Here is a 19,765-nt window from a genome sequence, read left to right as displayed (position 1 = left end):
TGTGTGTGTGTTCGTGTGTGTTCGTGTGCGCGTGTGAGCATGTGTGTGTGCGTGTGTGTGTGTGTTCATGTGTGTGTATGATCACGTGTGTGTGTGTGTGTGTGTGTGTGTGTGTGTATGTGCTCATGTGTGTGTGTGTGTGCGAGTGTGGGCTTATGATCACGTGTGTGTGTGTGTGTGTGTGTTCATGTGTGTGCGTGTGATCGTGTGTGTGTGTGTGTGTGTGTGTGTGTGTGTGTGTGTGTGCGTGTGTGTGTATGGAGGCACGCATGTGGAAGCCAGTTGTGGGGCTTAGGGCTTGTGGCTTGTGTCCCTGTTGTTCCTCTGGAGGCTGATGGTATTTATTTTGCCTTCAGACTTTCTCTTACTGGCCTGAAGTTCACCTTGTGAGGCTGGGTTGACTGAACTATAAGCTCCAGGGATCCACCTTGCTGACAGGAAATGCTGAAATAAGTGTGTGCCACCACACCCAGCTTGTTAAGGGTGAGCTCTAAGGCTCAAACTCAGGTCCTTGGGCTTGCAACGAAAGCACTTTGCTGAGTGAGTCATCTCCCTAGGCTTTTATACCATTTATAAAAACTGTCTTTATCTCTTTGGTTTTCATGGGCTCTGTTGTAGGCATCCAAAATACATCTGATGGTGTGGACGCCCCAGTGAGAGTGAGGCCTTCTACTACATCCAAGAAGTCTGTGCCCAGCCCAGGGCACAGAAAAGAAGTACGTCTTGCTTCTGTTTCCATGCAGGCAGGGAGTGTCTACCACTTGGTAGACACTGCCTCCCCAAAATTCCTCAACAGAGGAGGCATGAGCCTGCAGGAAAGTAGGCTCAATTAGTCTTACAAGAATGAGTTAGTGTACATTTAGACTCCTACCGGGTATGTGGCCTGGTGTTTGTCCCTTTGACAACTGGTAAACTGAGATTCAGAAAATGCAAGCAGCTTTGTTTCTAGAGTATGCATGCTGGGGACACACAGACGCTTCTCCTTTCTTTGGTGGGAATTGATGTTTCCAGCCTTTCAGGGGAGGGACGTCTCAAGCTCTTCAGGCTGAGTGTACCTTGTCACAGAGGATGACAGGAGCACTTGAGTGACACAAGCTATGAGATCAGTGGGGGTTTCAGATTGAGGGCTCATTGTGAAGTGGAGCCAATTAAAGGCTTTCTGGGGGGGAGATGGTCGGGGGGGGGGAGATGGTGGCAGAGGCATGGTGAACAGGGCACATTTAGAAGGAGGTGATTTAGATCAGAGCTGGGGACCGAGTGACCTGGTGACAGTGAGGCTGGGAGGATGAGGGTGTGGATGAAGACCAGGTACATGGGGGAACCACAGAACAGGAGCAGCAGAGGGAAGGCCACACCCCACTAGTCGATATTAGATTCGTCAGCAAAGGGACGAGCTAGACAGAGGGTGTGGTGGGGTTTGAGGCTGGTGACTAAGGGATCCTTGGCACCCCAACTTAGCAAAGGTTCTGTGGGTCTGTCTCTTCCTCTGCACCCTACTGGACCTCCTTCATGTCCTCCTCTTTTGCAAAGGGGCCATCCCCGGCCTGATGAGCCTAGCCTGGGAGCTGTTCCAGGTCTCCCTCACCTGTAGGTGTGCAGTCAAGCCAGCTCCCCTATGTTTCCACTGCTCTTTGAGCACCCCAAGCCATCAGCTCGTCTATACACTTGCACTGCCCCACCTGCTCTGGGAGCACCCCAGATGCTTTTCTGCGTGGACCATGGCCACAACCTGATTCCCTGCACTGATTGTTCAATGCCATTCTCTCTGCCTCAGGTCTTTGTCTCCAACCCCAGTAACTTTGCACAGTCATGTTGGCTGGAAAGCTTTCTACAGTACACCATGCCACACCACTCCCACCTTGTCCAGGCTGTGCCCTGCCCTAAGTTGTTCTTTTTCCGATTCAAAAATCTTTAAAAAACAAAACAAAACAATCAAACAGCAGCCAACAACAACAAAACTACTTGGGTTTTAAAAAGTCAGAACGTTCTCAAAGAGACTTCCTCTGGTCACCCAGATGACAGCCACACCCAGGTCACCCCCTTGTAGTACCCCGTGAATTTCACAGCAATGAGCGCCAGGTGTTTCCATGGTGTTTGTCACAGTGTCCGCACATAGGCTGGGTGCCCGTGTCATCACACTTCACCCTCAGAACAAACAGCTAATGGCACCAGTGATATAAGTGCCACTGTCATCCAATGCTATCTTTTGACAAATGACACTTGTCATTGTCACATGGTCTTACTCTGCTGCAGTCATAAACACTCCTCCCATGACTGTGTGGGTTCAATGAGAAGACAGACCCGTCTCTGCTATTCTCCACTGCACCCAGCACCTAGAAGGACGTCTGGAGCATCTGCTGTGGGCTGGGGGTTGAAGGAGAGAGCGGAGTCTTCCCAGGGAGGCTGGGCACACGGGAAGCTGAGTGAGAAGGTTCCACGAGAGAGGGTGCTGTTTTTTCTGGGTTTAGGCGGCAGCTGAAGCTGGGAGCTGGGAGTTGGGAGCTGGGCCTTGGGAGCTAGGAACTGGGAAATGGGAGCTACAGGAGGTAAATGAGCTCTGGGCTGGGAGCTAGGGATGTATAAATGAGCTCCCCAGAAGGAACAGGGCAGAAGAGGACAGAGAACAGCCACTGACTATTCTTGTGAAGGCACACAAGCAAATCTGAGTCAACACTCATTAAAGTGTCACCAACAAATTGAGCATCAAAAGGACCACACTTTACTCTCAGCAAGTCAAATCAGAAAAAAAAAAAAAAAGAAAAACCAAGTACAATCTCTAGCTTTCCATAGACCCAGACATCATCAGTGTAATTCCACAGGTTTCTTCAAGGATCTAATCCTGGACAAGTGGCATGATTTACCAGCGCCAGATAACCCAAGGTCACAGCATACACCTAAGGTCAGCCATGCTTGCTTCACCTGAAGCCTAGGGCTCCCTTTCACTCATGTGGTTTTGCCAAATTACTTAACCTGAGTCTGTTTCCTGATGAGCAAAACTAAGACGGCAGCATCTGTCTCCGGGGGAACTACAGAGGTTTACTGTGGCACCTGCATTTGTGTAAGCCATTAGTGGAAGAGGACACCCAGGAGAGAATTGGGAAAAGAAGGAGGCTAATTAGAAACCAAAATGGAAGTGAATTCCATGGTGGGAGTGTCAGCGGGCAGAGCTGCAGGATCTAGACAGCACCTGGTCAATGAATGGGACTTGATGGCTGTGTGCTGCTGGGTTTGCTGGGGTAAAGCTGATGTGAGGGCTCCTTGCACAGACAATGGGCCCATCAGGAGGTAGCACTGCATTCAAGAGTTTCTCCAGCCCCTACATGCTGCTTTGTAACTTTAGGACGTTTTAGTGTCTGCCCATGAGGCCACCACCTTGGCCCTTTGCTTTTGTTCATCAACCAGGCTCGTGAGAAACAGCTATCACATAAAGCCGTGACTGGTAGCCCTGTGCTGTGTATCTGAAACTGGCAATCTCCTAAATTATAGTAGAGGTTATTTCAAGGAACACTTCATATTCTGTAAAAAAAAATATGCCTTTCAAACTTTCTGAATATGTAGACGCGCTCTGCAGAAGTTGACAGTGCACCCTGCATTAAAATACCCTGAGATCTCTGCATTGAAAGAGGTCACTGAGGGAAGTTGGGAAATCAACGGAGCCCCTGGTGTCAGGGGAGGCCTGAGACATACCAGGTGGTTGAACCCTCTGCTGTGGACCAACAAGGTGTGCACAGAATGTGGACGGTCAATCGGCCTCACACTGGAGGGTACGAGGAGCCAGAAACAGCATGGGGTATAGATGTTGTGCAAACTGAGCCCCTTCTCTCTTAAGATGTCACTCAAGACTCGGGACAGAAGTGTGCCAGGAAAGGCATCATAAATCTGCTGTGCCAGGCTGTTTGTTTCCTCTTAGGATACTAGGCAGTCATCACTGAATGCCACAGCCAGGAAGGAGAAATGGGCTGAGGTGAGGGCCATGTGCACAGCACATCTGTTATCTTTTCTTATCTGGTCTACATTTTCTTCTCTGTTGGGGTAATTTTTTTTTCTCAAGTTCCTCAGCTGGAGTGGAATCCTTGCACAGCTGCAGATAAAACTCTTTCCATCACCAGTGGAGAATCTGGCTCCTGCGTGCCTACCAGAGGCGACCCTGGTAGGGATGGGTGCTAGAGCAGAGAGCTGTAAGTCCTGACAAGTGGGGCCTAGTGGGGCGTGTGAGGTCTTTGGAGGCTTGCCCTTGAAGGGGATTGTGGGTCCCAGCTCTTCGCCCCTGTCCCCTGCCCCCCACCTCTGTTTATGCCCCATGATACCAAGATTTGCTGCAATAATGTTATCAGTCATGGGCTTCCAAATCCATGAGCCCAAATAAACCCCAATCACACTCTGTCTCTCACACTCTATTTTGTATGTATGCATATATGTATGCATGTATGTATAGCTGTACATGATATAGATGTGTTCACCTGTGTGAATGCACACATGTAGAGGTCAGGTCCAATTTAGGAGTCATTCCTCAGACTCCATCTACCTTGCCTTTTTCTTTCTTTCTTTCTTTCTTTCTTTCTTTCTTTCTTTCTTTCTTTCTTTTTCTTTTTTTTTCAAGACAGGGTTTCTCTGTGTGGCTTTGGAGGCTGTCCTGGCACTCACTCTGGAGAGCAGGCTGGCCTCAAACTCACAGAGATCTGCCTGCCTCTGCTTCCCGAGTGCTGGGATTAAAGGTGTGCACCACCAATGCCCGGCTACATTGCCTTTTTCAATTAATTAATTTTGAGACAGAGTATCTCGCTAGAAACTGGGGCTCACCAATTTGGCTAGGCTGGCTGTTCAGCTAGCCCTCAGGATCTTCATCTTGTGTCTCCCCTGCCCCCAACACTGGAATTGCAAGTGTATACCACCACCCTCAGCATTTCCGTGTGGGTTCTGGGGTCTAATGAGGGTCCTCCCGCTTACAAGGGACCATCTCCTGGGCCCCAACCTTTTCTCTCCAACATTTGGAGAGACTTTAATTGTGTGAATTCCACATGTGTATGCCACTATTGGGACAGGCTCATGTCTACTCTGCATTTTATTCAGGGGGCATGCACGTCACATGGCATGTGGGGACCAGGGGACTCTCTTTAAGATGACATCTCTCAGGGGTTTGCTACAGTAATAGGAAGGTGACACACTCCTTGGTCTTGATCTGAACACTTGGGGTGTCCCAGTACTGAGGCAATGAGGCAGAGGGAACTGCAGTGACTGTCGTGCGTGGGTCTTCTCAGAGGGAAGCAATTCTGCCCCTCTAAAGTTGTCCAAGTGTGGAGTGGGACTGGGAGAGAGGGCCAGGCAGGGACAAAGGACATCCCTAGACCAGAACCTTGTCAAGGGCCAGGAATACAAGCCTAGTCTGCCTGACCTCCCCCAAGTGTCAGTGAGGGCAGAAAAGGCAAGTGGCGGTGGTGGTGGGGTGTGGGGGTATCAGGCATGGCCCTGAATGCCTCGGAGCCGGGCCTTGCACTCACACAGTTGTAGGTTAACGGGCCAGCTGTTTCTCTGGGTACAGTTTGTGGGGAAAGTGGCTCTTTAAAAACACTTGAGCCGGCGTTTGTCGCTTGGTTTAAATGTGTACATTGCAGCTACTTTAATGGGCTCCATGTCTGGAATGAGGGACAGAAATGGAGTGTGGCTCTCGGGGGAGCAGTCTTGGCACTTGGATGACTTGCCATATTTCTTTTTTAATCTGCTATTCTTTTCCTCCAGGCAAGGGAGGTGATCTAATTATCTCTTGAGACAAGCTCATGCCACAGTCTACCAACTTGGGCTGTTTTCAAGTGGTGGCCCCCCGGCGTGGGTGGAGGAGGATGCAGTGTGAGTGTGTGGAGATACAATGTGTTCTCAGGACCTTCCCTGCTCAGCTGTCAGGAGACTGCCCCCCACAGGGCCTGAGTCCAGGCTACTATAGTTTACCTTGGGGCTGGAACAAAACTGAAAAAGAATTCATACCCTCCTTGATCACGTGACTTTCCACAAACCCCTTGCCTTCTCGAAGCCCCCCCCCCCCCATTGAAGTTGTGGTTGCAGTGAGAACTGACATGATGTGAGCATGCAGCCTATATGTCTTGTGTGTGGTGCATGCAAACTCCCGATAGCCAGCAAATGCTGCTCAGGAGCCCCTCCGGAGAGCATCTTCAGGGCAAGAGCTGACCCAACCTCCCTTGGGCTGGGAAAACCCTGCCTGGAGCTGACTCACCCCGAGTCTCCAGCCACTGGGTGAGGGATTATTTTATAACTCTGCCATGCTCACAGCACACAGCAGGTGCCTGGAGGTGCTTCTTTCCAAAATTGAGGCAATTAATCTTGCAGAAGATGCTGTAGGGATGCCGCTGGTTGCTTCCTGGAATGTGTGGAGGTGGGGGGGGGTGCTTTCTTGGTTGCACTAGGGAACTTCAGACGTAAGAGAGCTCTGAGGCAGAGGGCTGTCACCTCTTCTCTCTATAAAGCATGGCTCGGAAGCTGAGACAGTCACAGATATGATACAGCCTGAGTTCTCTCTGCTTCTTGTTCTCCGACGCAGAAGTAGTAAAAATCTGTGGACATAGTAAAAGGCAGCTAGGTACCTACTGATAACATCACCTATTTATATAAGATCTATCAGTAGCTCTTCTTCTTCTGTTTCTATGTAGCCATCATTATGTCTCTCCTATGTTAACATCCATCTATTGTCCATCTGTTCCCGTCTACACCACACAGCAATGACGTATTTTTATCTCTTGGGATCTCCCCTGTGTACTCATTTGTGTATCTGCCACCTAGCGTCATTCTTTAATAATAAGACCACATTTCCTATTATCCCATATTTTCCTTTTTACCTAACTCATCATAGACGCTTTCATTTTTAGTCTAGTTACATCTACCTTTTAAAAAGTGATCACTTATGTAGTGAGAGATCAATCAGAGGCACCTGGGGCGCTGACCACGCCCAAATGGGCATGGTCACAGGTGTGTATGTGAGCCTGTGGGATTTGGTCTGGAGTCAGGGAGAGGCTTGCTCACTCTCTTGGTTCCAGCCGGTCACGGAGGGCAGCTGAGCTTGGATCCTCAGAGTGTTAATTCTGCGTTATTGGTTTCTCATGTAAGTGATTTCTCCTCAATAAAATTAACCTATATCATCCCAGTCCCATGTATTGTAATTTGTACAACCACACACACAGATTAACAGCTTGCGGGGAATCAGAGGTTATCTTCCTTGTGGTAAGCCATGGGTGAGTTACCCAAACTCTGGTAAAGAGCCCCCCATTCATGCTTATGGAAGCAACTTGAAGAAAACCCAGTGGGTCACAAAAACATAAAAAAAATAAGGTGGGGCCAGTTGGAAAGAGGAGGTGGAGGGCGAGGAAGGGAGAGGGCGTGAATCTGATAAAAATACATTGGACATGTCTGAAATATTTTTTAAAAAATAATAAAAATAACAGATGGTTGTGTAGCATTCCCTTGTGTGGTCTCCCCCAGGTTACTTGCCACTATAAACCATTCTGTGGTAGGAAATACTTCCGCATGGATTTGGGCACACTGCAGAAGAATTAAGGCAGACTCCTCATAGTGGAATTGTGGTTCCAAGAGGTGTGGATTTTAAATTAGGACATTTCCAGAAAGGAGTTTCTGAGGCTGCAGTGTGGTTAAGAGTCGTCACTACACAATCATGAGACCACAGTTTGGATCCCATCAGCTACACACGGCAAACCAGGTGGCCAGGCAAAGGCCTGCAGCTCCAGCTTCAAGGGACATGACAGCCTCTTCTGGCCTCCACACACAGGGACACACACACATGGGCACGTGCATATCTGCATATGCACATTTTAAAAAATTCTTTAAAAAAGGAATATGCATTCTATTTACATATGGCCCCGAGCAGTCAGAGCCAAAGCTCACTTTTCTTTTCAAGTGTGGGGATTCCCTTCATCTGCCAGCCTGCCTGTGAGGAACCTTGGTGAGGTTGAAAGCCCTGGGTGCAGCACTCACAGTGGTTTATGGGGCTTTTATGGCTATCCTGCACACACCTTTCACACCACCGGGTTTTCGTTTATGCTTTATTTATATCGCCAACACAGGCAGTCTTGTATCTTGTTCCTGTCACAATTTTTATTTGCTTTCTTGGCATTTCTCTCAGAGTTTTATTAGACATTTCTTGTTCCAGCCCCTAAAATTTCTATCACCAGCGTCTTGGGAACTTGGCTATATTCAGGAGATGGTTAGAATATGCACGGGAGGCGCCGGGGGAGGATCCTATTCAGTGCAGGCTGTTCTCCTTGCGTCTGCTGGTGGAGTCCCAGCCTCGCTGGTGTGGCCCTGAACAGCTACAGGTCATTTTTCTGTGTCATTCTCCCCTGAGAAGCCCAGAACCTGGGAGCTATGGCTTTTGTTATACAGGTCTGAATGCTTGCAAACTGGCCCAGAAATTCTGAAGGGTCTGAATGTAAAGAACCCAAACCTGGTCGTTTGAAAGTAACCAAGAAGCACAGCAGGAGGGAAGCCCAGCTGGATAAACAAATCAAGAGAAAAATGTAAAAACCTGAGGATGTCACAGGTCACGCCTTTGCTGGTGTTTTGGTAGGTGGATGAGGTGCAGCTGCTGAATGGCTTTCTGGATGTTCATCCTTAAGCGTACAGAGTACTGTTGGTAAGTGAGGCTTCATTTTTGAATGGCAGAGACTCACAAGCAATCCGAGTACTGAGTTGTCGAAGGCTTAGGCCTAATGGGATACCCTCTCCAGGACTCAAGGGACGTTACAAAAGAGAGAGCAGAAAGAATGTAAGAGCAGGGAGGGACAGAGTGCTGTGGAGTGCTATTTTCCGGCAGGACCTGAGAGTTACACTCTCGAGCTTAGAGAGGCTGCACCTTCACAGGACCTGACTGCTCACTCTCAAGCTTAGAGAGGCTGCACCTTCACAGGATCTGGACAAGACTGGGCTGGTCAACATCCTGTCACGAACTTGGGAGGGACTCAGGAAACCCTAAACACCCTGAGGGTTTATAGGTAGCTAATGGTAGCTGAGAAAGGCAGTCATTTTCTTCAGTAGTGTGGCTACAGGCAAAGCACCCTGGCTTCTGTAAATAACCTCTGACCCCTGCCCCTATAAGCAAAGCTAATCAAACTCATTGAGTAACAAAAGGCAAAGAAGAGACTTGAGAATAAAGGGGGGCTGAGTGAGAAGAGGCTGAGGGTCAGCAAGAGGACTTGAGAATCTAACAAGGGGCGAATTTGACAAAATGTATATTGTAGGCATGTATGAAAACGTTGCAGCGAATTCCATAAAGCCAGTGTATACTAATAAAAATTGAAGTGGTCCCACATGACTGTGTCACACAGAACCCAGGTCTCCATGTTCCTCAGACTATAAACAGTGAATCCTGAAGCACACGATGGTGGAGAACTTCTCTGTGGCACCTGTGTCTAAACACTCTGCTTTATTGAGTCCTGATGGAGAAGGAAGGACACTAGTGACAGCCCCCACCAGGGAGATGGAAGCACTAGAGAGCGGCTATCTCCAGGTCCTAATACAGAGAGAAATCTGGGACCTGACTTTTTGACCAGGTATTGACCTACGTGCTGGGAATAAAAGAAAAGCAGCCCCATTTTAAGCTGTCATCGTTTATAAAAATACTATCTTTAAGTCTACACATATCAGTCAGTGCATATGATGGTACACAGAGAATCTACCAACCAAATAATGTGATTATAAAATTGCCTTTACTTTGTTGACTTCCCATGCATGGGAGGCCTTACCCTTTCTGGGGAGTTAGATGAGGGGTAGGAGGGGAAGGAGGGAGGAAGGGAGGGAGGAACAGAAGAATGGGAGGGAGGGGAAACTGTGGTTGGTATGTAAGATGAATAAAAAAATAAAAGTAAATAAAATTGCCTTTAGCAGACAGAAAACAAGTGTCAGCTGTGGCCTCTGCACTAAACCTAAGCGATTGCTCTTAGAAGTCCTCACAGGAGACTTCAGATTGGGTACAAAATGGCAGCTTTCAACTAGTCATGATGCTGGCCCATCTAAGTGAACCCCTGGCAACATTTAGAAATAGTTGAAGGCAGGGGTTGCCCAGGAATGCCACCAAATACTGACAATGTCTAGGACCACTTTCTCTTGCCTAGTAACTATCTTGTCAGACAGGCCAGCAGCGTCCAAGTTGGGAAGCAATGACACAAGCTTTGTGTCAAGTACACAGACACAGACCATGATCAGCCATCCAAACCCCAGCATCTCTGCCTTGGAGATTTCTGTATATTGTCAACATCCTCCTGGGTACAGAGCTGCAACAGCACTGATCCCAGCATTGGAGAGGCAGAGGCAGAGGCAGAGGCAGAGGCAGAGGCAGAGGCAGAGGCAGAGGCAGAGGCAGAGGCAGAGGCAGAGGCAGAGGCAGAGGCAGGCAGATCTAAGTAGAGGCCAGCCTAGTCTACACAGTGAGTTCCAAGCCAGCCTAGTCTACACAGTGAGTTCCAAGCCAGCCTGGTCTACACAGTGAGTTCCAGGCCAGCCTGGTCTGCACAGTGAGTTCCAGGCCAGCATGGTCTACACGGTAAGTTCCAGGCCAGCCTGGGCTACACAGTGAGACTGTTCAAAAAGCAGATTTGTTTGTTGTTTTTTAGAACATCATTTTAAAAATTAAGGTATAAACAAAAGACATCATAGCACCCTGTTACTGTTTCAATGTGACAGGTTCCTCATAGGCTTTGACCTTGCAGTCTCCAGTTGTTTACACTATTTCAGAAGGTTCTAGAACCTTTAGGAGGCAGTGTGGGACAGAGACTGCTACAGGATGGTGGTCCTTGAGGGCTATAGTCTGGCCCTATTTCCAGTCTGAGTTTTGATTAGGTTTCCCTCTGTAAGGACCGGGTCCTCTCAAACTGTGGGCGGAAATAAACCCTTTTCCCTTTAAATTGCTTCTGTCAGGGATTTTTTTTTTTGTTACCAACACAAGAAAGTAACTAATTCAAGTCTTTTTATATAAAAGAAAAGAATGTTTATTGGGATATTCTGGTGTGGAGAAGGCCAAAGGGACTACATACACTCTGTAGGGTTTAAGCAAGAGGCTGACAGAAAATTCAGACATCACCGACCCTCTGCCAAAGTTCAAATGGAAAACTGTCCTTCTCTGCGTTGGTAGTCTTCTGTTGGTCGAAAGGGCTGCATGAAGACGTGTGGGCAACCTGGGAGGCACATGCTTGTCCTCAGGAGATCCAACGATCAGCAAGGCAAATGCCCCTTCCTCTATGTATGGAAAACCCTGGGAACACAAAGTGGCCTGTCCTAACTCAAGACCTCTGAACAAAGCTGGCTCTTCTCCTCATCCCAGCTCTGAGGAGGCGTCTGGACTCTTGTTCAGGTAAGAATTCTGAAATATCTCCTCCTTAGAGGCTGGCTTCCTCTCCATAGCTAAGCTGCGTGGGCCAGAATAGCAGCAGCTGAGGCATACCCTCCAGTCAGGAGTAAAAGGTGCAACACCAGTGGAGAAGTCCAAGAGAAAATCCCGCATCCTAAACCCACACTCCTTCTCAGCAGGAGCTGGATTAAACAGAGAATAATTTCAATATCAAGGGATAATGTGCACAAGACAGGAAACTCCTTCAAGCCAGCTGTGTGCTGAGCTCCTCCCTTGTCCCCTGGGTGAGGGAGAAGAGAGGAAAGTCAGATAATTAGGAATGCTGCAAGGCTCTGGATTTTGGGTTTCTGAAGGCCTTTTTTTTTTTAAACTCTCTGAGGACATCAGCTCTTTCTGAATCCAGAAAAGCACAGTAGCTGAGCTTGATTGCTTTTACAGTTTGCTTTCTCACTTTTTTTCTTCCAGAAATGCCTTCAGTTACTGCTGAACAGTAAAAACTCAGATTCAGATCAAGTGTGATTTTCATGCCTGGAAGATGACCATACAGCCCTGCCTGGGTGAGGAGGTGGTGGGAAGAGAGATGTGTGTGGGTGGGTGGTGGGTTAAGTTGATGTTATCTTGCAGTCTAGTGTAAGAAGGCACAGGTCACCTGTGCTTGCAACCATCACACTGACTTAGGGACCACTCTTCACTATTAAACAAAACAACCCTGGGTTTCATAGACTAGAGCGTCCTTTGTATTTTCCAGTTCTTCCTGCCAATTCACTTGAACTTTGAGATCTGGGTTTCATGCAGTGGGTACCAAGGTTCCCTGTATATACTCAGAGTTCTGCTGTGTAATTGGGCTCTGACAAACAGTGTCAGTGAGATGGGGGAGCTACGGGGCGAGAAAGGAGGAGAATGTAAAAGCCAACACACAATGGTGTGTGTGTGTTTATGAAAATGTAATCATGAACCCCATTATTCTGTAGGCTAACTAAAACAATTTTGTAATGAGTCCTGCTTTTTGCTTTCCCCAGTCAAAGCTGCCCCGGTGTCCCTCATTCTTGCACTTGCCACTGGCTCCGGACCACTGTGACATCCCCACTGATGCCCCTGTAGCCAAGCTCATGGCCATCTGAGGCCTGGCTTCTTTTGGTAGCCTGTCTGCCTCAGACTGAGGGTGGCAGGTTTGCCTCCCCCGCCTCACAGAGGCTGGCTTTGCTGTGTCCAGAGAGGAACTGAGACATCTCTCTTACAGACCAAGGTCCACAGTCTACTTATTATAAAGAGGGTGTCAAACTGAAGAATTGCACCAGTCAGCAGGAAAAAGGGAACCCGTGTTTCCTTGGGACAGCTAAGGAGCCCAAGGTTCTCCAGATCTTTGTGGGGAAGTTGCTGTTCCAAAGGGTGGCCCAGCCAGTCACAGAACCTGCCTACCCAATGTGCTAAACTGACAGATGCTGTACTTGCTTCCTGAGGTGGGATGGCTGGAGGGGTCTGACACCCTGTTTTTAATGGTGACTAAGATCTCTGCAGGCTCAGTGGTCTGGCGGGTGCAGATCTGCTGGGATTAGCTGGTCATGCTGGGTTCCTCTGAGAATGACTATTCAAGTCTCAGTTCTTGGCCAGGAACATGGTTAGCTGAGCACCTTCCTAGACCGGGGCAATCACAGTCCCCTGCAAGTGCCGTCTGAGGCCAGGCCAGCTATCTATGTGCCTGGATAGTTCTCTGCCACGGGGCAGAATGGAGCCCTTTGGTGTTCCAGTGTTTTTCAGGCAACCGGCATTTTAGAAGTACCTACTATAGATTGGACCTACAAAGGAGGGCACTGAGCCAGGAGCAGGGTTCAGACTGAAACTGCCCGTCTTTGGTCAAGTTCCTGGCATCATCTATAAAATGAAGAGGAGACTGGTAAGAAAGTTCCAAACTGTTAAACAGAGAAAACCCAGAGAATCCCTTCTTCTGATGCTGGTGATGGGCCTGGCAGCTGCCCTCAAATGAAAATGAACTCCTCCTCATGGCAGTGGGACAAGATGTTGATGCTGGCACCTGCCAGAGGCAGGCAGCCGAAGTCACAGCTGCGTTTTAGTCAAATGAGCTCGGAGACAGACCTCGCGGGGCTCTGAGGCCTTGATGACTATCTGCAGGCTGGAGCACTCTGCAGGCAGTTTATTGGAATGGGGTCTGTGTGCCTTGCCCACCCCCTGGGCTGGGTCTCAGAACTCATCAGAAATGCAGGTGGTGCATCCAGATGAACAGGCACTCTGAGATGCTTCTGGGAAAAAGTATGGACCATCAGAGAGCTGCACCCCCCCCCCCAATAGCAAAGGGATTCCCATGAGGGCCTAGAGGGCAGGGTACCCAAAGTGAAACAGAGGGCTCTCAACTGGGGTAGGGAGTGCATTCCTCACTTGGTACTTGCATCATCTGGCTACGGAGACATGTCACAAAGTGAGCATCTGATGGGATGTGGCTATGGACCGGAACCACCCAAATGGGCGTGGTCACAGCTACTTAGAAGGCATGTAGAATAAAGGGCTGAGAGAGAGGGCACACACTCTCTTTTGGGTTGGTTCCTGTTGGGTCTCGAAAGGCTGCAGAGACTAACCTGGGTTTTTGGTGTAATTTCCCACAATACATAACCAACATCTTTCTTACTCCGTGTCCTGTTATAATTCCTTGTCATGTGTCTAGATGTTGGCAGCACTGAACTTGGAGTGACTTGGGTGGAGAATGCGTGGGAAGGGACTCTATGATGTTCCTAGGCTTCAACAGCCAACGGTTCCCAGTGACAAAACCAACCACAGCTTAACACCCCTGTCCTGGGGAAGTGAGCATCCTACAGAGTGTGTGCCAGCGCAGAGGCAGTGGAAAACTCTGCAGTGAGACTGTTATTCCTAGGTAACAATTCTTCATGAAGAATCCTAGAAACCAGATTTAAACTTGCTTGATAAGAAGGACCTCGTCAAAGTCAACACGTGTCAGATACAGACTTGAAGGAGAAGAGAGGAATGTAACTCCTAGGGTTACCTGGCCACACCCCCTAGCTTTTTACTTTGGGGTCTCTAAGAGCAAAGTCCTCCCTCGGTCACCCAGACTTTAATTCTAGCTTTTTTTCTACAAAGGACACCCCCACTATTTCAGGACACTGGCTATTCTATCAGAAGAACACTTGGTGAAGGACCTCAGCAAAGTGAGCAATCCACTGGCCATCTCACTGGCTTCCTGATGTACCTCGATTTTGCTTCATTTCTCCAAACCCTATGAGCTCAGGGCAGAGGGGCCTCCTGGTGCCATGGTGCCCAGGCCATGGTAATTCACTTCCATCTGTTGCCACTGTTGTACCCTTTCTTACAAAGTTAGGTCTCCCATGGTCTCATCAGCTCAGGCAAAAAGAACAAGCAAGGACAGCAGAGACTGCAGGGGTGACTGGTGGAGACCAAGAGCAGCGGCATTCAAAAGGCAGGATGTGAGCTTGGTTAAGCAACCGTTCTCTGGTCCACACTTTGATGACTTCGTGCACGTCTGACTATGTGAATAAGAACACCTTCCCAATGATTGCTCCTCTGAGTCCACTATTTTGTAAGCAAAAACTGAAGTACATTTATGTTGGGTTCTAAGAAAATAATTGCTAATTAAATAAACCCCCACTGCTTTTACATCTCTTTTCCTAACTATATGCTGATTTAACTTCCACCCTCTCTCATTCATTTCTCTGACTTAGCAGATAGGATGCTTGGGAGTGCCTGACTTACAAACAAGGAGGCTCATGGGAAATGTAGTGTAGCTGGGAATGATCCATTGGCAGAGCACAGGCAAGACAGAGACCACCCTTTACCAACCCAAACTTTCAGCTTAGGACTCTGGAGAGTTCCTGTGTTGTATTGGGATGAACTTGAAGCTATAACTTCTAAGACATTTCTGCTTAGCTACAAGATATGGGATTGCCTTGGAAACAAAGGTTTCTACCAGCCTACAATTACATCTAGATAAAGTTTTCTTTACTTGATGAAAAATAACCTATGCAATTTTCAATGTCTACTTTTTTCTATTAGAGGTTAAAAAAAAATCCTATGGGAAAATCAGGCAACATTCCATGCTGAATCACCTCTCTGTCGTGTACATCTGCCCTCCTGTGCTCTTTAAGACGATCTGATCAGGGGCATCCAGGGTCAAACTCAATGAATGTGCTTCTAATCAACGTGGCTGTCACCGTCTGTCTCTCTTCGAAGGTAGGGCAGGGCCAGATTCTGAATCGCTGTGTGGACACCACCTACCTGCTATGATGGCAAAATCAACTTCCATGAGGAACTTTCTGCAAGGAACCCATCCCCAGCAGACCAAACCTGTGTCTGTGCAAAGGGGTAACAGACAGAAAGTAGCAAACTGCTCTTGTTTGTCAGCGGCTCCAGGAGGAGGAAGTCGGGTGAGTAAAAGACAGCCATGTTTCCCTGCTCCAGTCTTGAGACAAATCACTTTGCCAACATCAAGCTGATATCACGAATGACAGGACCACTTACTCAGGCTGGTTTTTCCAACAGTCCCCCTACTGTGTTGTCCCTAAATGAGGCCCTGCCTACTGCGTATCTAATCAGCAACTTGTTTTCAAATTGAGGATTTGGTACTCTGATAATGCTTTTATTTCTGAAAGAAAAATGAGATTTTTGATGGTGACACAGCTTTTCAAAGTTTCATTTGCATGTTGCATATCTATGAGTTCTCTGCTGAAGGCTGCCCTTGTTAGCACAGGGCTCCTGTTTCCTCTATGGTCCTTTGAAGCTAATTAGAGCTGCAGTATACTTCAGGGGTAATCAATAGCTTCCTAAGGTGGATCACATCCAATCAGACCCATGTGCAATTAGCCCAGGGTAGATACATGGAGATACCTTAATGAAAACAAAATAGGCTCTGTAAGAGATACGCTCTCACACATGACTGCCATTCTGAATGTTCTGACACATTCAAGGTGTTTATTCACTGTATGCATGAATCTTCATGGAACTTCCCACTGGTAAGGTACACTGGATGTTGGATGCATTTCCCCTGAAAACATTCTGACATGAAAAGACGTTGCTAGTGAGTATTTTACATTGGTATTCATTAGCATTTGGATGTAAATGTACTTCAAACACCAAAAGAGCTGGAAACCAGGTCTATCTCTTGGCTTTCATAGATTTCCTCCCTTTCCCAGGTGAACTGCTATATGTCCGAGGCCAACCTCAGAGCACAGGGGGCAGGTTTCAGTAGAGTAAGTCCATCAGGGCTCCCCCCTCTGTCTTTCTGGGGGTGGGGAGCAAAATCATCCTTCCAGGGCTCCATGGAGGGAAGACTTTCTTTTACTCACTTTGAGGGAAACATGGTTGCCAGTCTGCAATCATTGGCAGACTATGACCTGACCCAGACTTGAGATAAACACCTAAGGGTCTGCTCAGGTGAGGAAGAGGATTCCAGGAGAAGGTGTGTTGCTATATAAGCCAGATGTCTCATCCAGAGAGTCCTATCCTGTTCTGTGTTCCTTTACCAGACAATTCACCTTTCCAGAGCCCCATGTTAGCCCCAGGGACCCACAAACCGCCATTCCTTTCTACAGGGGCACAATCTGCAATAAAGGCCATAGAACACTACACAGGAGGTGCTTGGTGACCTTGAAACCAAACTGCTCTAAATGGTGTCCATGACACTGGAGTCAGGAGCAAAGAAGACACTCCCATGTACCCTGGCAGGGATCAACTTTGAAAGAGAGGGCGGAGCATCTCCAACTTGTCCCTTGTGCCCAGTCCCAATCAATGTTGCCTTTGTCAGATAACATGAAAGCCAAGGTATTGGGACTGTGTCAACTGTCAGCCATGCCATCAAGCTGTGGCACCCTTGACAAGGATCGGCCCGTCCCTTGCATTAGATAGCCTTGTTTTTCAAGACAGATAAAGACAAGGAGTTGCTGGCTGTTCTGTTTTCTCCTGCCTGTCCATGACAGTATGATGCAGCTTTCTGTTAAAGCATGGGGTCTGCTTTTGAGAACCGTAGGAGAGAAGCTAGTACTAACTGGAGCTAGTACTTATTATGAGAGGGAAACACACAGCAGATATCCGTATTAAACCATCATAAAAAATGAGGACATTATCGTTGCTTTCAAAATGTAGAAAGCCAACAGCTGGAATCACTGAATAGTAAAGTTAACACCTTTTCTGCACGTGGTTTCGTAAATGTAAAAAGCATTAAGAGTGGGCTTAGGCTATATCTGCCTCTTGTTAGTTTAGGGGCTTCTCACTCAGGCAAGACTCAGGAAGAGTGTCAGTCAACAATCCAGGCGCTGTGTGAGGGCCTGCTAGCTACTGGACTGAATGACAGGTGTCTACATCTGGATGTGACCAGGGCTTTCTGCTTTGCTAAGGGTCACAGAATTGTCGGTGGTACACAAACACGCAGTGGGAAACGTACATAGAAAGGACAACGTTAGTACGAGATGGAGTCCACAAAGTCCACTCTTGAGCCCAACCTTCATTTGTCATCCAGAGTATGTTGCAGCCATGACATCAGAATTCAAAGCCATTAAATAAGATATGGAAGAATCTTCACCAATGATAGCATCCCTTGCTCTAGCCAGTAGAGAGAACAGAGTTTGAGCTGTTAAAATCACCACCATCATCACCACCACCGTAACCCATCACCACCAAAACACACAGCCTCAGCTGGCTTTACAGTCAGTCACCATGCTGCAGAGCCTCAGCTGGCTTTACAGTCAGTCAGTCACCATGCTGCAGAGCCTTCTGAGTCTGGAATCAGCCCTGGGGCAGTTCTTTCACAGAAGCTCCTCAGGGTCACAAGAAGCTTCCTTAAAAACAACAGAAGCGTTACCGTTGGATGAAACTGTTTCTCAACCGAGCTTTTAAAACTGCATTTTCAGATATACAAGAGGACAGGAAACAGGTTACTTGGTTTTTTTGTTTGTTTGTTTGTTTTGCTTTTCTCTCTCTCTCTCTCTCTCTCTCTCTCTTGTCTTTCCATATTTTCTGAATGCAGCTACGATGTTTCTGCCAAGGATACAGAAAATAGGGTGGCCAGAGTGGTGGCCACCAGCACCGGCAGTGAGCTCAGACCGCAACTGGGAGGAGCAGCCATTGATCTTGGGGTTATGTGGTTGGAGGCACCAGCAAGACCATCTTTTCCAAAATCATGCTGTAAGAAAGAACGCTGTCATTATCATCCACAGCACGTACCCACCCCATCATGTCATATTATACCACACTCCCTACCCCCCCACCACCATCATGTTGTATTTCACCCACACTCTCTACCCTACCTTCCCCTCTCCCTAATGGGAGACTCTCCCACAAAAAGCTGACTTGAGATTTAACCACTGAGATTCAACTGGCTAACTTTTAGTTTTATGAGACTGAACCGTGAACTTAGGTAAGGTGTGGGCCCCTTGGGTCACATGTGCTGCTTCTTCATTCACTACTTAGGCCTGGGGACAGCTGCCTTTGTGTCTCTTTCTATGGCCTCCTCACTGGGGAGGGGCTTCTTGCTGACTCTCTCCACCAGGCAAAGAAGGCAGGAAGAATCTTTCGGGAATGTATAGTTCATGGGAGGCACATGGATCACAATGAATGTCAAGAACAGACAGTTGCTGAGACCTCCCCCCCCCCAAATCCCTCGCTAACCTCACAGAGGACTCCCACAGGGTCTCACTCCTCAGTGTGGGAGCTCAAGCCAGAACCCCATGTACTTCCTGACCAGCACAGCTATCCTTCCCTACGGTGAATACCCCATTGCACCATCCCAGCTGCCCAGAGCTAAGATGCCACACCCCCTCATGGCAGAGCAAGTTGACACAGAGCACACCTATCTCCTCTTTGTCAATTGTAGAGGGTCTGGGGCTACCTCCACCTCCCAGTGGGCTGTGGAGAGGTCAGAGGAGCTGCAGGTTGGGATCCTTGAGCCAGCACACAGAATGACGTCAGGTAACTGACCTTGGCGTCTCCTGGCATGGAACAAGGGACTTAGTGCTAAGGCTGGACTTCTGGTAAAGATCACAAGTTGTACGTTTAGTTCTAACTTTGCACCAGATCTTAATTCTGCATCTTGCAGGCCAATACAGAGGCTGACGAGCTCTTTTCTGGATCCAAGACCTTATTGGTCTCTAAACATTATTATATTATATACCCAGTGTAGAAGTCTAGGTCCCTATAAAGGCAAAGAAACACAAAAAAGAAATGTCACTTACATCAGCAAGGCAGAGATGGGTACTGCCCGACACATTGGATTTCAGCTTCTGTGCCTAGAGGGAGACAAAGGGAGAAAAAAAACACTCAGACCAAACAGGGAAGAGTAATTAATTATGATCCATTAATCAACAGTCTAGGGCAGGGCCAGATGATAAATATAGGAGCCACAACTGTGAGCCCCATCTGTAATTTACA

At 47.9% G+C, this 19,765-nt stretch overlaps 1 protein-coding gene across 2 annotated transcripts in view; it reads right to left on the bottom strand.

Annotated features, from left to right (window-relative positions):
* Positions 1 to 13,636: 13,636 nt before the first annotated feature.
* Positions 13,637 to 19,765, bottom strand: part of Gfra1 (GDNF family receptor alpha 1) — a 215,274-nt gene continuing 209,145 nt past the window's right edge. For both annotated transcript variants that reach the window (XM_035441748.1, XM_035441747.1), the window contains 2 exons: positions 19,570 to 19,623; positions 13,637 to 18,521 (listed from right to left, as the gene is read on the bottom strand). In XM_035441748.1, coding sequence (XP_035297639.1) covers positions 18,366 to 18,521; positions 19,570 to 19,623 — 210 coding nt within the window. In that variant the 3' untranslated portion in view covers positions 13,637 to 18,365. The remainder of the gene's footprint in view (positions 18,522 to 19,569; positions 19,624 to 19,765) is intronic.

The sequence above is a fragment of the Cricetulus griseus genome, chromosome 3 (assembly GCF_003668045.3).
Source record: "Cricetulus griseus strain 17A/GY chromosome 3, alternate assembly CriGri-PICRH-1.0, whole genome shotgun sequence".
Lineage (NCBI taxonomy): Eukaryota > Metazoa > Chordata > Mammalia > Rodentia > Cricetidae > Cricetulus > Cricetulus griseus.
This window is presented reverse-complemented; position numbering and strand designations above follow the sequence as displayed.